The 13,780-nt window shown below is 35.9% G+C and overlaps 1 protein-coding gene across 2 annotated transcripts; it reads right to left on the reverse strand.

Moving 5' to 3' along the window:
- Positions 1-68: 68 nt before the first annotated feature.
- Positions 69-13,463, reverse strand: EMB3103 (Pentatricopeptide repeat (PPR) superfamily protein). Of its 2 annotated transcripts, XM_059587623.2 has the most exons (10): positions 13,063-13,463; positions 11,801-11,885; positions 9,788-10,051; positions 8,731-9,033; positions 5,247-5,351; positions 3,775-3,874; positions 2,633-2,952; positions 2,174-2,350; positions 1,959-2,087; positions 69-532 (listed from the first exon to the last, which is right to left on the reverse strand). In XM_059587623.2, the coding sequence occupies exons 1-10, from the start codon at positions 13,362-13,364 to the stop codon at positions 317-319; spliced, it is 2,001 nt and encodes a 666-aa protein (XP_059443606.2). In that variant the 5' UTR covers positions 13,365-13,463; the 3' UTR covers positions 69-316. The 2 variants fall into 2 exon arrangements, with proteins under 2 accessions (XP_059443606.2, XP_059443614.2); XM_059587631.2 differs by lacking the exons at positions 11,801-11,885; positions 13,063-13,463 and adding an exon at positions 10,753-10,831.
- Positions 13,464-13,780: the final 317 nt, after the last annotated feature.

Here is a 13,780-nt window from a genome sequence, read left to right on the forward strand (position 1 = left end):
GTATTCATAATGTGGATTTTTCTTTTCATATGCCCTAGAGTAGGAATTTTCAAATAACAAGAGCTTCAGTAGCTACAACACATTTTGCTGCCATTGAACACATAACTTCTATTAATATACAACCAATAATCAAAACTGTAATGTTCAAATCTGATCATAATCAACATCATCCAATCTTGGCGCTGTACATTCCTGGTCAACTCACTCCTAGACATAGACATGCTTGGGAGGCAATGATGATCAAATTGGCAACTATCTTGCAAAGGGTGGAGCTGCATTTAAGCGTTACCTTGAACTCTTTTGTTTTATCTCTCATCTAACTAGGTCTTGATGCTTTTGATACCATATGCTGCTTGGACAATATTTCAGCAATTAGCTGGCGACCAAATAAGTGTGAGTTCTTGAGGATGATGTTTCTCGTAGACGAATCAACAACATAACCTTGGCTTGGCATCCATTGCAACAATTGGAGAAGCAATTCCTTCTTTTCAGGTAGTGCAATATAGCGTGACACCGCCATCTCAAACAATCCCTGAGAGAGAAATTGCAGCAAGGTGATTAAGTCTGAAATTCAAAAGTTAAACATAGAAGAGGTAAGCATGTGCTTTGTTTTCATTGAATGAATGAAATCCATTGTAAGAGAATTTCCACTACCCCCCCCCTCAAAAAAAAAAGACTAAAAGGAAAGAACAGATCCAATGTCAATCCTGACACCCTTTTATCCATCATCACTCCAGGAGGGAGATCTCAGGGAAGCTTTTATTGTGCTTTGGATACTTTAAAAGAATTTGATGGTTGCCTGAACCTATATATGATAATCAAGGTAATGCAAGTTGTGACAATGACTAGTCATCTCAAACCAATGGAGCATGATGCAATGAAACGAGAACGTTTTCCACCACCAATTATTTAATGTCATGGAGAATTGACACCTCGACTGAAGGGAAATTTCATAAGATGGCAGGCAGAATATAGAAATTTTTTCTCATTTGGAACCTCTTCAAGATGCAACTTTCCAGCGTCAGTCTGAGTGTGTGCATTTGTGAGTGTCATTGAAGGGGAGTGTATGCATGTATTTGTGCACACATGCCCATATAGAAGTGTGAGAGTAAGCAGCAACATCCCCAAAACTGAGAGTTAATAAGAGAATCTGAAGTTCCTGAAAGTCAATCCAAAATTTGCAGCTGCTGAAAGCAATAGACACAAGACGAGTAAAGTAATACTTGAGACTGTGCAGGGACAGGTTTATGGATGACCTTTCCAGAGCTCCACTAACAACTACACAAAATACTTAAAAGTTAAATATTTCTTGGAATTGGAAAAGAAGGCTGTTTGGACCCCCTCCCTCTTGTATTAGCCTCTTATACTAACCAATGAACCCCAAAACCACTTAAGTACATTATATGATCCCCTCAATGATAAAAATTATTCAATTTGGCCCACTATTGCTGACTGTGCTTGTGTGTCCATGCATGTGTGTGCATGTGCACATGAATACAAGTGTGAGTTTGACATACATGCCCAGACCTTAAAACTATGGTTAGGAAGCCAATCTGTAGTTGTTGAATGTCAGTCAACGACTGTGGCTCCAGAAATCAAATAAAAATAAGGTAAAATCTAATATAATTAGTTCAGAAATTCTAATGGGGAGATGCAAGTTTCAACACACAAAGGTTTATCACTGAAGCATGCTTTCTGGTGCTTCTGGAGTGAGTTTCTCCACTAAGATAAAGGAAAATGTTAAGAAATAATTAAACTTAGTATTACCTGACTCTCTTTACATGGCTGGCTCAATGGACCCAATCACAGATGGGACCCATCTAACCATATCGACAAGGTTAGCAGTCAGGATAGTTTCGATAAATTTCTCATGTCTGACATTGTGGACCCATCTAATATATATATATATATATATTGACACTTTGTAGATCACATAATTTACACCTAAAGGTGTGTACCTGATCAATCTTGTAGCCACAACCATGGATGGCCTTTATAACGTCATTTATCAAGTTGATGTTTCCTGACTTCAAAAATGCTGTACAGAACTTCTTTATTGCAGGCTTAGAAATAAACCGTGCATGGTCCTGAGCAAGGAATGTTTTACCAAAGCAATCACTCATATGATAGGTATAAGAACAAATCTAAGAAACGTTAAACCAACATAGCATACCTTCACTACTACATAGGCATCTTTCAGTAGCATTCCTGCTATTAGAATGTGCAGAATCTTCTCATGAAGGGCTTTGCACATTGTTCTTTTACCAAATCTCAACATATTGTAAACAGAAAATGCCTCTGATTGTGCTTTTATTTTGCCAAGATGATATATTAAAGAGGAACAAAGTTCCTGCAAAATATCAAGCGGGAAAAAAAAAATTTGAAGTCCAATGTAACTCACTATTTAGAAGTACAAAAAATTGCAAGTTGTTAAGCCATGTATTTACCTTAGACCAAGATAATATGCAAAGGCAGGGAATAACAATTTGTAAGAATTCTCCATGTTGCAAAATTATTTTACAAGGGAAAATTAGGCCACACCAATGGCTTTCAGAGAGAGAGAAAAGCACCAAATTAAAACAATCTGCTCAAGACTTCTTATTTAGAAGTGACAAATTCAATAACGTCATACCTCCTCTGGTTGGTGACCTCTACTGTGCATGTCCTTCATTGTCTGGTAAGCAAGAAGATATAACTTCTCCTTACAAAAATATTTGATTAGGATATGAAAGGTATTATAATCAGGACCGATTGCTAATCCATCCATTTTCTTTAGCATTTCCATTACGCTTTCCATTTCTCCTGCCCTGCAGTAAGCACATAGTGTTGTGTTCAACATAACCAAGTCATATCTATCATGGGTAGCTTCAAAATCCCTCGCCAAATGCTTTGCCTCTTCCAAAAGACCAGCCCGGGAAAATGCCGAAATCATGATACTGTGGGAATAGCCATCTGCAGGTGGAAATACAATTTATACATAGTGATCACATCAGGTCACTTCTATCAAATTAGGAATAATGGTTCATGTACAACTTGTTAATTTCTTAGTACAATTTATACAATTGACAAATTGACAAATAAAGTCACACTTTATGAAGTAGAGATGTACAGTTACATTATATATCTATATAACATATGTATACGTATATGCATATGCATATGTATATATGTGTCATTGTCTAGTGCAATGGTGAAAGTACAATTTATACTTTGGTGCACCTGCAGGTGGAATATTTGATAGAAGTGATCACATAATTTACACCTACAGGTGTGTACCTTTGGTAATTTACACCTAAAAGGAAAGAACAGATCATGTATAATTTATACAAGCTAATGCTGATAAGAAATATAAACAAATTTCTTAGTATCCATATCTTAGCAATTGTGACCTTCCCATGAATAGCCCAAACAGATGAAAATGTTTTAAAAACTACATTTCAGCTTAGTTAGCTCAGGTTAATACAAAAGGAAAACATTTTTCCTGCAAGCATCACTCAGGAATGCCACCAAATGCCCTTCAGGATTAACAGTGGATCACAAACCAAGTCCAGGGATAAATCTCGAGGCTCATCAGAACCATCTTTCAAAGTCAATTACACTTTCTTTTAGTGAAATCCAATATATATATATATATATATATATATATATATATATGATCTTTTCATCTTGGTAGGGAAATTTACACTTGTTTAGTTGAATCACTTACTGATTATAAAATACATAACTTGATGGCTACAAGATGCTCAAATGTTCAATCTCTAACAGAAAACATACCAGATCTGACAGATTTTCCCTTCATTTCGTCAAAGAGTGATTTAGCTTCATCTATGCGCCCAGCCTTAGCAAGGCCATCCATCAATAAACAGTAAGGCATCTACAAATAAATTCACATTCTGAGCGATAGAAGTTCAATATTAATGACAGCAGTACTTAATGAAGCATGGATAAACATATATCAGTTAGTGAGAGTATGGAAAACCTAAGAAAACATAACATGGAAATGGAATACAAGAGGTTTCAACTAGTAAGCTACAAGTAAAATCAATATAATCAAATCTCTAGAAGGCGAAAGTCATTTGGTGGGACATTGACAAATAAAGTCACACTTTATGAAGTAGAGATGTACAGTTACATTATATATCTATATAACATATGTATACATATATGCATATGCATATGTATATATGTGTCATTGTCTAGTGCAATGTGAAAGTATAGGACTGACGAGCATAAGTGCACAGTTCCGAGCCTTGAAAGCAGCCTCTGTACGAAAAAAATACTGAAGGGTTGGATCACATCCAAGCCACCCCTTCCAGGTATATATATGTGTGTGTGCATGTGTGGGTGGGTGTGGTGTGTGTGAATAAAAGCAATTTATGACATTGGGAGTTAATGTGGCACATACCTTTATGATAAAGCAAAAAATTTAAACCAAATTTACAATTATGAAAAAGGAATTTTATGAGCAATGGTAATAAGTGACCAATCATACATTTGGCATTAAGGGCAAAGATTGATACAATTTCATAAAGAAAACATATTAAGATTGTGTGAAGAACTAAAATTGTGACATCCCGCTCTAAGTGGTATGATATTGTTTGCTTTGGGCCTCAACCCGCACGGTTTTGTTATTTGGTTTACCCTAAAAAGCCTCATACCATTTAGAGAGAGCATGTTCTATATCAACACATTCTCTTTTTCACACCCAGACAATGTGGGACGCCACAATCACTTCCTCTTGGGACCCAACGTCCTCACTGGCGACCATCATGGGCTTGTACACAACCCCCATCTCAGGCTGAACAACTTGGCTCTGATACCATCTGTAACGCTCCGCTCCAAATAGTATGATATTGTCTGCTTTGGGCTTCAAACCGCACGGTTTTGTTATTGGATTTACCCCAAAAGGTCTCATACCATTTAGAGATATAAGCACATCTCCTTTCTCACACCCAGGCAATGTGAGATGCCACAATCAAAGCGGATAATATCATACCACTTGAAGCTAGGCATTAGAAAAATAAACCTTTGCAGATAATATTTACAAGAATGTGAAAGTTAAGAAGAAGAAAATCAGCAAATTTTTATATTTAGTTTCATGAGTGTGGATTCTAATTAGATGCTCTCTTATGTTTTCTATTTGAGGATTTACAAGCAACATCTAGCTATGAAGCATATTTTTCCAAAGAAAATAGTATCTCAAGGTTGACAATCGATTATTATGCATAACCATAAAATTAGTGTACCTCTTCATCAGCATAGCCCATAGTTTCCAGCTCAGCTAAGAGATCTCTTGACTTTTCAAACAAGCCTCCTTTAACATATACCTTTAATAAAGTGGTCAAAATTACCTGGAAGCATTTTGAGTATGAACATGAGGGAATACCATAACCAAATCACAGCTAATTAACATAAAAGCCAAAAACACAAAAGCAAAAGGCAAAAAAAAAATTATATGACAAGAGGCAGATTAAGAGACACAGAAACAGGAATCACATATCAATAAGGCCATATATCAATTATATAAGTAAATAAAATAGTAATAGCAGGAATGCAATGAGTATATATATGCTAAGCAAAATCATCTTGATACATGTTTTAGCAATATTCTCAACACATTGATTGTTTCTTCTATATTAATCTCTTGACCTAAGCATCAACCAAAGGGAAAAAAGTTGAGCTAAATTAACCCAAGTGACCAACAATATCCTCTAGCAGCGATGTCAATGACTTCAATCAGAGCATATTCTCTGAAAACATTACTGTAAAACTACTGTGGGAACAGATACAGGAATAAGGTGTTTGTCCAAGCCTCTTCCAACATTATTAGCCAGAGGTATTTTACATAATAATGAGACATGGAAAGAGAAAGGAACCTCAATGCCTGGTGCCTATCTAACAAATTCTATATTCGGTGCACAGTTGCAGCATAAGCCTCTGCCTGGTTCTTACTTAATGTTACAAGTAAGGTCTATCTTCAAAGGTTCTCGTGTTCCTTTCCCTATAGATTGAATAGGCCGCTGCTACAAGCATTAGTTTACAAATCATGCTCAGCAAGGATTTACCTTTGAAACTTCGAACCGTCCAACCAATGATCTCGACCAGACTACTGGGCTCAAGAAAATGAGAGTTATCTTCAACTGTTTCATTTTAAAAACTCAACATACATTCTCCTTTCAGCAAGATTTGCTTATAGCACTCATAAATTACATGAGATCTCAAATACATCTCACATTCAGAGAATTCCCCTGCGTCATAGGGAAACAAGAATTGGCAATTCACAATTTTTCACCGCTAAAAGTTATGCCTTCATCGTGACCAAAAAAATTTACATATGTTCTGACTAATTTTACCAGACTCTACCTTCAATTCATGCAAACTTGCTTACCCTTACCTGCACCATCATTGTCTTTTATAGATGTGACCAACCCATCTCAAATCTTCAGTTTCAGATTTTCCAATGTGACCTTGAATGCACTTATTTTTAAGCTTATACTAACCAATTCTTTCATATTTTTAATCCAATCATCATCTTAACTTTTCATTCTCGAGTCAATATGGAAATCAGTCATTGTGAAGAAGCAAATTAGTCAAGTACTTAAAGAATTCTTCAAGGCACAACTCGACACTAGATTTTCTCATGGTCTTAAGTATTGGACAGTACCAACATTTATAACCTGGTATAGTTCTGTATCAGTGCCAAGCAAAAATCTGAAAATAAGAACAGATAAGACCAGGAAACATAATTGTGTTAGTTTATTTTCATTGTAACAGCATCACCATTCATAACAAGCTTGCAAACAGTAAAAGGATCCATAAGCCCATTTTTCAGTCATTGCTCTGGTATTTCTTTCCCCAATGCCTCCCTAAATAAATTTTCTATGTTAAGTTGGAGAGAGGGAACTTTGAAAGCTCAGGAGTAACTCTGCAGCTGGGGACTAGAGGTCTTTGACTTTTCAGGAGAATGAACAACAACTATAATTCTGCAATACTTTGGTCCCTCAAACAAAAAGACATCTTTCTTTTTACCTCCTCAGTCCCTAGCTATAGACACTTTGGGCCTTAAAGACACACCTTTGTGAAGTACAGCTCTAACGGCCAGCATTCGGAGTATTTAACTGAAACGCACCTACATATATATGAGGACTTCTAATGGTAGTTAGGACTCTACTTTATTTTCAATACAGGATGGAGTTACTTCTCACTAGCCTTCTGTTTTCAGAGCTTATAGATGAACCCTCTATTTAATATCATTACAGTAAAGAGATTGTTGGTTATGACTTCCTTCTTCCTTTCCACAACTTGGTACATGCTTCATGTCCCGCACCCCCCGAGTAACTCAAGCTGAACATCAACGGTGGTTTTCCGGTGACTATGGTCTAACTGCTATTTTTTCCAATCTTGGGCTGAGAAAAATATACAAAAGCAACCCTGAGGATTTGTCTTAGTAGCACTTCCCACTTCAATAAACTTTCTCCAACCCCACTTTAGCAGGACCAGCATATCTATATGCTCTATCAGTTTTTCTTTTTCTTTTTCCCAATTGAATCCACTATTCTTAGTCTCTTGTATCAAATTTTTTTGATAAGTTAGCCTCATGTATCAGATTAAGGAGATCTCCTCCTTCTCCCTTGACTATTTTCTAATTGTTGAATTATTTTCCTTTCATGACATGGATTTAGTTGATCTTGTTAGATCAATTTATTTTGCTCAAATAAAAAAAAGTTTATTTTGGTCTCACATTATGTTTTCATCTGTGTAACTCTTAGAAACTTTTTTAAAAAATGGATGCATTTATTTTTCTTTAAATTGTCTGCGCAGTAGAAGTTTGTAAATGCCAGTTCCTCATTAATTTAAAAGAAAGAAGTCAAATCAAATCGTAGTGAGGTAAGTATATCATATGCTGAAGAACCACTAAAATTTCCCAAAGGCTCTATGTATATTTTCAAATTGCTGATAGTGGCAAAAACATTAAGCAAACCTCTCCAAAATAGCATCACACACCTGCCAATAAAAGAAGATGGTGAATGTGATGATGCTGAAAGGACTTACACGGAGGTTGAGGGAATGAGGGCTGTTAGAGAATAATATGCAATTCTAGAAGAGGTGTGATGTCTCCCTATTTTAGAAACATGGTGAGGTGTCCCTAGTGAGGTTTCCTAGTATGAACTCTGTGTGTGAGCTGTCTAGTATCTCGAATATTGCACAAAGCTACTGTATATGTGGAATGAATGAAGAATGAGATTTACCCACATTTTCTCTTACATTTGCCTATTCCCATCACAACTAACGAGGGAAATAATAACATCATGGAAGAAGTTTTAGAAGTTTTAGATGCGTCGATTCTTACTTTTTATTAATGATACAGAATCCTGAAGTTTCTGCATCACTAAACAGTATACTTGAACAAGTTGGTATTTTTTTGTTTTTTTTGTAAGTTGAACAAGTTGGTATTACCTGTGGGTTAATATATAATAGCATGTTTTCTTATATATGTAATCCAAAATAACCATTCTCTTTTCATTGGATTTAATTTATAGTTTTAGTGAATTGCTGAAAACTGAGCACTTCAAAGTCATCTGCTGCTAACACAGCCATCTCAAAGCATGGTAATACCAAGACCTAGTACAACCTCAGCATTTAGGAGGGTAAAACAAAAAACAAAAAAACACAACTATACTAGTTTCAGAAAATTCTAATCTTTATTGGCAAAGTAACATTAAAACAAACCTTATTTGGTACTAACCCTGCAGATTTCATATCTTGAACCAACTCATCGGCCTTTTTGTAGTTTCCACTTGTCGAGTAAGCATTGAGCAAAGAACTGTAGTGAAATAGATTTGGAGAATAACCTTCATCTTTCAACTGGTTAAAATAGCTTTCTGCTTCTTCCCATTTGTTATTTGAAGCACAAACAGCTAGAAGTGTCCCATAAATTACACTATCCATGTGCAGCCCATTATGTTGAAGCTCCTGAACCAGTTCTAATGCCTTAGAATAACCAGGTTTCACTTTGATACAACCTGCAAGCAGCTAAGGATGACAACAGACAATAGTGACGATGAAAGTCAACAACATAACCTATTGAAATTATAACTATTAAAGAATAGTTAGCATAATAATGACTAAAAGTTCTATTATGCTGCCATCACATTTGAGATGAGTATATTTTGCTCCATGATGCAAGTAACTGAGCATAATCATACATGACTAAACCTCAAGGGGTTGGCTCAAGTGGTAAGAGCCTTGGTCTTGGTGGCATTTTCATCAAGTATAAGGTTTGACTTCCCTTGGGTGCAAACAATTTCATTTGAATTTTTTCTTAATTATTAAGTTTGAAGATTCTGTGTGATCTCATTTCTGAGATATCATTTTTTAAGCATGCCACATTAAAACCTGAACAAGATGACAAATATAAATTCAAAAACTGGACATGGTGAGCATAGCCACATATAGGTCATGAGATTACTATCTATGCATAGATACTATCTGTATTAACATTAGTGTAACTATCTTAGTAGAGATATCACTAACTTCTATAATAGGTTCTGTAGCAGAAATGCACTAGTTTGCTTGATTTTCTGCACAATTTTCTTTTATCAAAGGAATCCAAACAAGTGATAACATGCAAAATAGAAAGTCTGAAATACTCCTTGCTAGTGATAAGTGTCCTATATAGTCATCACGTAGCCAAGTGCGGCAGCAATTCCAGGTCACTTGAACAACTAGTGTTCACAGATGCTAAGAGGAAATTTGGTATTTCATAATATGAAGTGAAATAGCCTACCGTGCTATATGTAACAGCATCTGGCATTAAACCATTAATCTTCATCTGATGAAACAATTTTATGCTTCTCTCAAATTTGCCATTCCTGACCAGACAACTAAGAACAGAATTACATATGAAGACATTGCTTTTGGCCGATTCATCATGAATGCCATTGTATATCTCTATTGCCTTCACAGGATTTAGGCTCTTCCCCATGAACTTCATATAACTGCTATAAGATGAAGCATTGATCTTGCCATTTTGTTGCATCCATTCAAAGAGCTGCAATAATTGCAGACTTGAGATAACAATTATCAACAATTATAGAAGCAAAATTAAAGAACATGGTTAATTAGCTTATCATTCAGAGGATGGGAAAAGGAAAAAAGAAAATGCCATATAAGGAGGGGGAGAGGGGGGGAGAGAGAGAGAGCACAACCATTAAACACGGTCTTTTGAAAGCCAAGATGAATCCTAAGTGGCAGTAAGACTTATGAAATACAATTATAAACTACATAAGAAAAAGGCTTACAGAGACATTTTCTCTATACTTCCAGTTACAACTTATAAGATCCTTTAGAGAATGATTTAGAGTTGTTGACATTCTTTTAATGTTTTCATCATGGAAGATAACAAAATTTCTTCACTCCTAATACCATAACATTCCATACTTCATCAGAAGTGAAAATGATATGATCCATTGAACTGCGGAGTAGAAAGGTATGGAGTTAGTTTATGCACTCATAAACTCTGCTCCTTGGCATGTGGAAATGCCAAATCGAAAAAATCCCGTCTTGTCTCAGATTATTTTAATGAGAATTCATGTAATCACTGACAACCCTCTTGAACCTGATACTTCTAAATTTTTATGCTAAGTCCATGATGCACAAATTAGGCAAAGTAGAAAGGGAAACACAATCAGATATCACAATGATGGATTTGTATATTTAAAGAAGTCATTAACATGAAAGCTCAGAATTCACCTAAGACTTGTGAAAGAGGAAAGCTTGTCCTATTTTCTTTCCCATCCAGATCAACCTGTGCGTCTCCTTTCCCACCTTTTTCCATGGACAACCAAACACATAGAGACAAAGACATTTTACCTCTCTTTCCCATCCCTTCCCTTTCTGCCTACCTTTTTTTTCCTCACATATTCCATCTCTTCCAATAGAAAAAAAAAAAAAAAAAAAAAAAAAAAAAAAAGGCTTATATAACACCCTAGATCCATCCTAGGGTAATTTTGTGTTGTTTGCTATCTTTCTTCTTCTTTTTCTTCTTTTTTTTTTTAATTAAAAAAAAAAAAAAGACTAGTGTGTGGTAGTTGTTTGTTTAATTGTTTCTTTTAAATTTCGTGGTTTGCTAGAGGAATATGTTAGAAAACTGAAAAAGACTTGGTTACAAAATTTAAAATGTAACCAAAACCCCCTCAAAGTTTAGTTCTTTCAAACCCAAAGACTGGTATTAGATGACAAAGTGCAGTGCTAGGGCTTGTATCACCTTGAGTCTAAAGTTTCAAAAGTTAACACGCACACACACGGATAGTTACATGTTGAGACTCAATTGTCTGTCCTCCATTGAACTGAACAGGGTAGTTAAGCAGAATGTATTTTCTGTTAAAGAGTGAGGAACCAATTTCATTTCGTAAGATATTCCAACACCCAAATGAAACGAATGCCTTAATGAAGCAGCCATATGTAAATTCAAAGATCACAAGCAGCTTAATATTGACTACTTATGAATGAGGTATCTGGGTGAAATTTTCCTTCAGATTATGTTATACAAAAATTTTGGTCAAGATTTTATTTTAGGGTCATATCATGAAATGCGTTGTGTTTTAAAACAGCAAAAGGAACACCGCACACACAAGCACATGCCATAAAATAAGGCAAAACTGAAGCATACGCATCAAAGAGACATCCATGCAATAAGTTGTGAATATATAGCCAACTCTAAATATGGAACACGCAGGCTTAACAATTCAAACTATCAATAATTATCTTCATAAAACATGCACAACAGTTTTCCAGTTACCTGAGAAAGATCCTGGATCCTGTTTAGCTTCCCCAAATGTCGCAAAATGGCATTCAAGTCTTGCACCTTCAACATATCTCCTAACCTGCAGTAACATATACTGTGTGAGTTATATAAATTTCACCAGACAGATGTTCTCCAGTAAAAGACTATTCCAGGATTTGAGTAATCAAGTTAACACAATACCAGCACAGTGACCAAGTGATTTTTTTTGGGTGGCCTGAAGATAGGAGAATTAGTCAAAAAAATTTCAATGAGTCTGAAAAGAAGGTACTTCTTTACATTAAACAACGAAGCAAAAATTTCTATGTTTATGCTTCGGATAAGCTTAGGTTCTTTCCCGAAGCATTTACTTGAAAAGTGAAGGAGAAAACCACCCTATTAGGAATGCTATCTATAAAGAGAATATTTGAAACAAGGAACCAACCTAAATTCACTTCCAAGAATTCTAAATTTCAAAAGAACAATGTATTGACGTCAGCCTTGGAGTGCTCCTGAAGAATATAAAGAATAGACATGTTCCGAATAAAGATGCAATCTAGCATGAAAGAGTGACGATAATGTGCCACTCAAAAGCATCTGATGAAACAATAGACAGATACTCAACATTTGGATAAGACCTAATCTAAAGTTTGCAGTTGAGAAACAATTGATAATCCAAGGGTAAAGTAGGTCATCTTATTGCAATAGAAGCCAGTTCAGATTTTAATCCAAATGTCATTTATCACATAACCAACAGGGCAAATTTTTTCCACAAGAGCAAATAGCAACATAGGCATGTCAAATAATTAAAGTTGCAGACCAAATTAAGGCTGATAATTTCATGCTTCCACTAAACACAAAGCCCAACAGAAAGATTCATTTCAAACTTCAGAGGCATTTACCAAATTTGATGAAAATATACTGATGATTAACCACCAAAATGAAAACGAGTGATGACTTGAGACATTTTGATATATAGTACACATGAAATGCAACACAAAGCAACCAAACAACCCAATTAGACCACTAATTATAAAACCCAGTTAAGATTTCAATAAAAAAGTTGCACAGTTGATGAAACAAACTCCAACAAAAATGTCAAACACATAAACGACCTAATGCATATCCATGACTTGCGTACAAGACCCATTTTATTTTTTCCATTCATTCCAAAACCCAGATGACATTCGCTTCATAACTCTACAAAAATTTGCCTAAGCTAAGCAACAACGTAACCAATTTGACATAACAAACACACACATAAATGAAAGATACAGTACCTTGAAAGAGCTAACTCCAAATCAGAGGCCTGCTCAACTTCAAGAATGGCAGATTGCCTTTCTACGTAGGAAGTTGAATGGCGCCTCTTACGAACCACAGTAACTGTTCCATTGCCATTATTCTTCTTAACATTATTGGATGGCTCTTCACCAACAGTTGTTGCTGTTGGGAGTTGGGAGTTCCTCGTGGCTGCTCTTGCTGTGGTGGCGGAAGAGGATACAGAAGGAACAATCGGAGAAGGCAGGGGTAAGGGCCGGAAGAGGGTGTGGGCAAACCCAGAGCAGAGCACAGACGTGTCCATCAGTTTTGGGCATGGAAAAGGGTTGAGAGGGCTCAGAGATTCAGGAATTGCACTGAACTTGGAGAACGTTGCCCTGCTTTCTTCTTTGTAGAAAATATCAGATTTGGATATTATAATATTTTAGAATTTAGACCATTCAACTCCAAATACCAACTACTCTACCACAGGTATAGCAAGACGACGTCGTTTTGGCGAGTGCAATACTAACCTAGGCCTAACTACGTCGCTTTAGGAGGGTTTGTTTTGTCTTTCCAACAGAGGGTATTTCAGTAACTTCAGGTCTGAAAAAATCTGAAGACTGACGAGGGCATATTGGTAACCTCGTACAATAGGACAGAAAAGCCCCTTCAAAAAAATATGCTCTTCAATAAATAAAAGGGTAGTAAGGTATTTTGCAATTTAAAGGCCTAAAAGAC

Source organism: Corylus avellana, chromosome 2, assembly GCF_965113065.1.
Source record: "Corylus avellana chromosome 2, dhCorAvel1.hap1.2, whole genome shotgun sequence".
NCBI classification, from domain to species: Eukaryota; Viridiplantae; Streptophyta; class Magnoliopsida; order Fagales; family Betulaceae; genus Corylus; species Corylus avellana.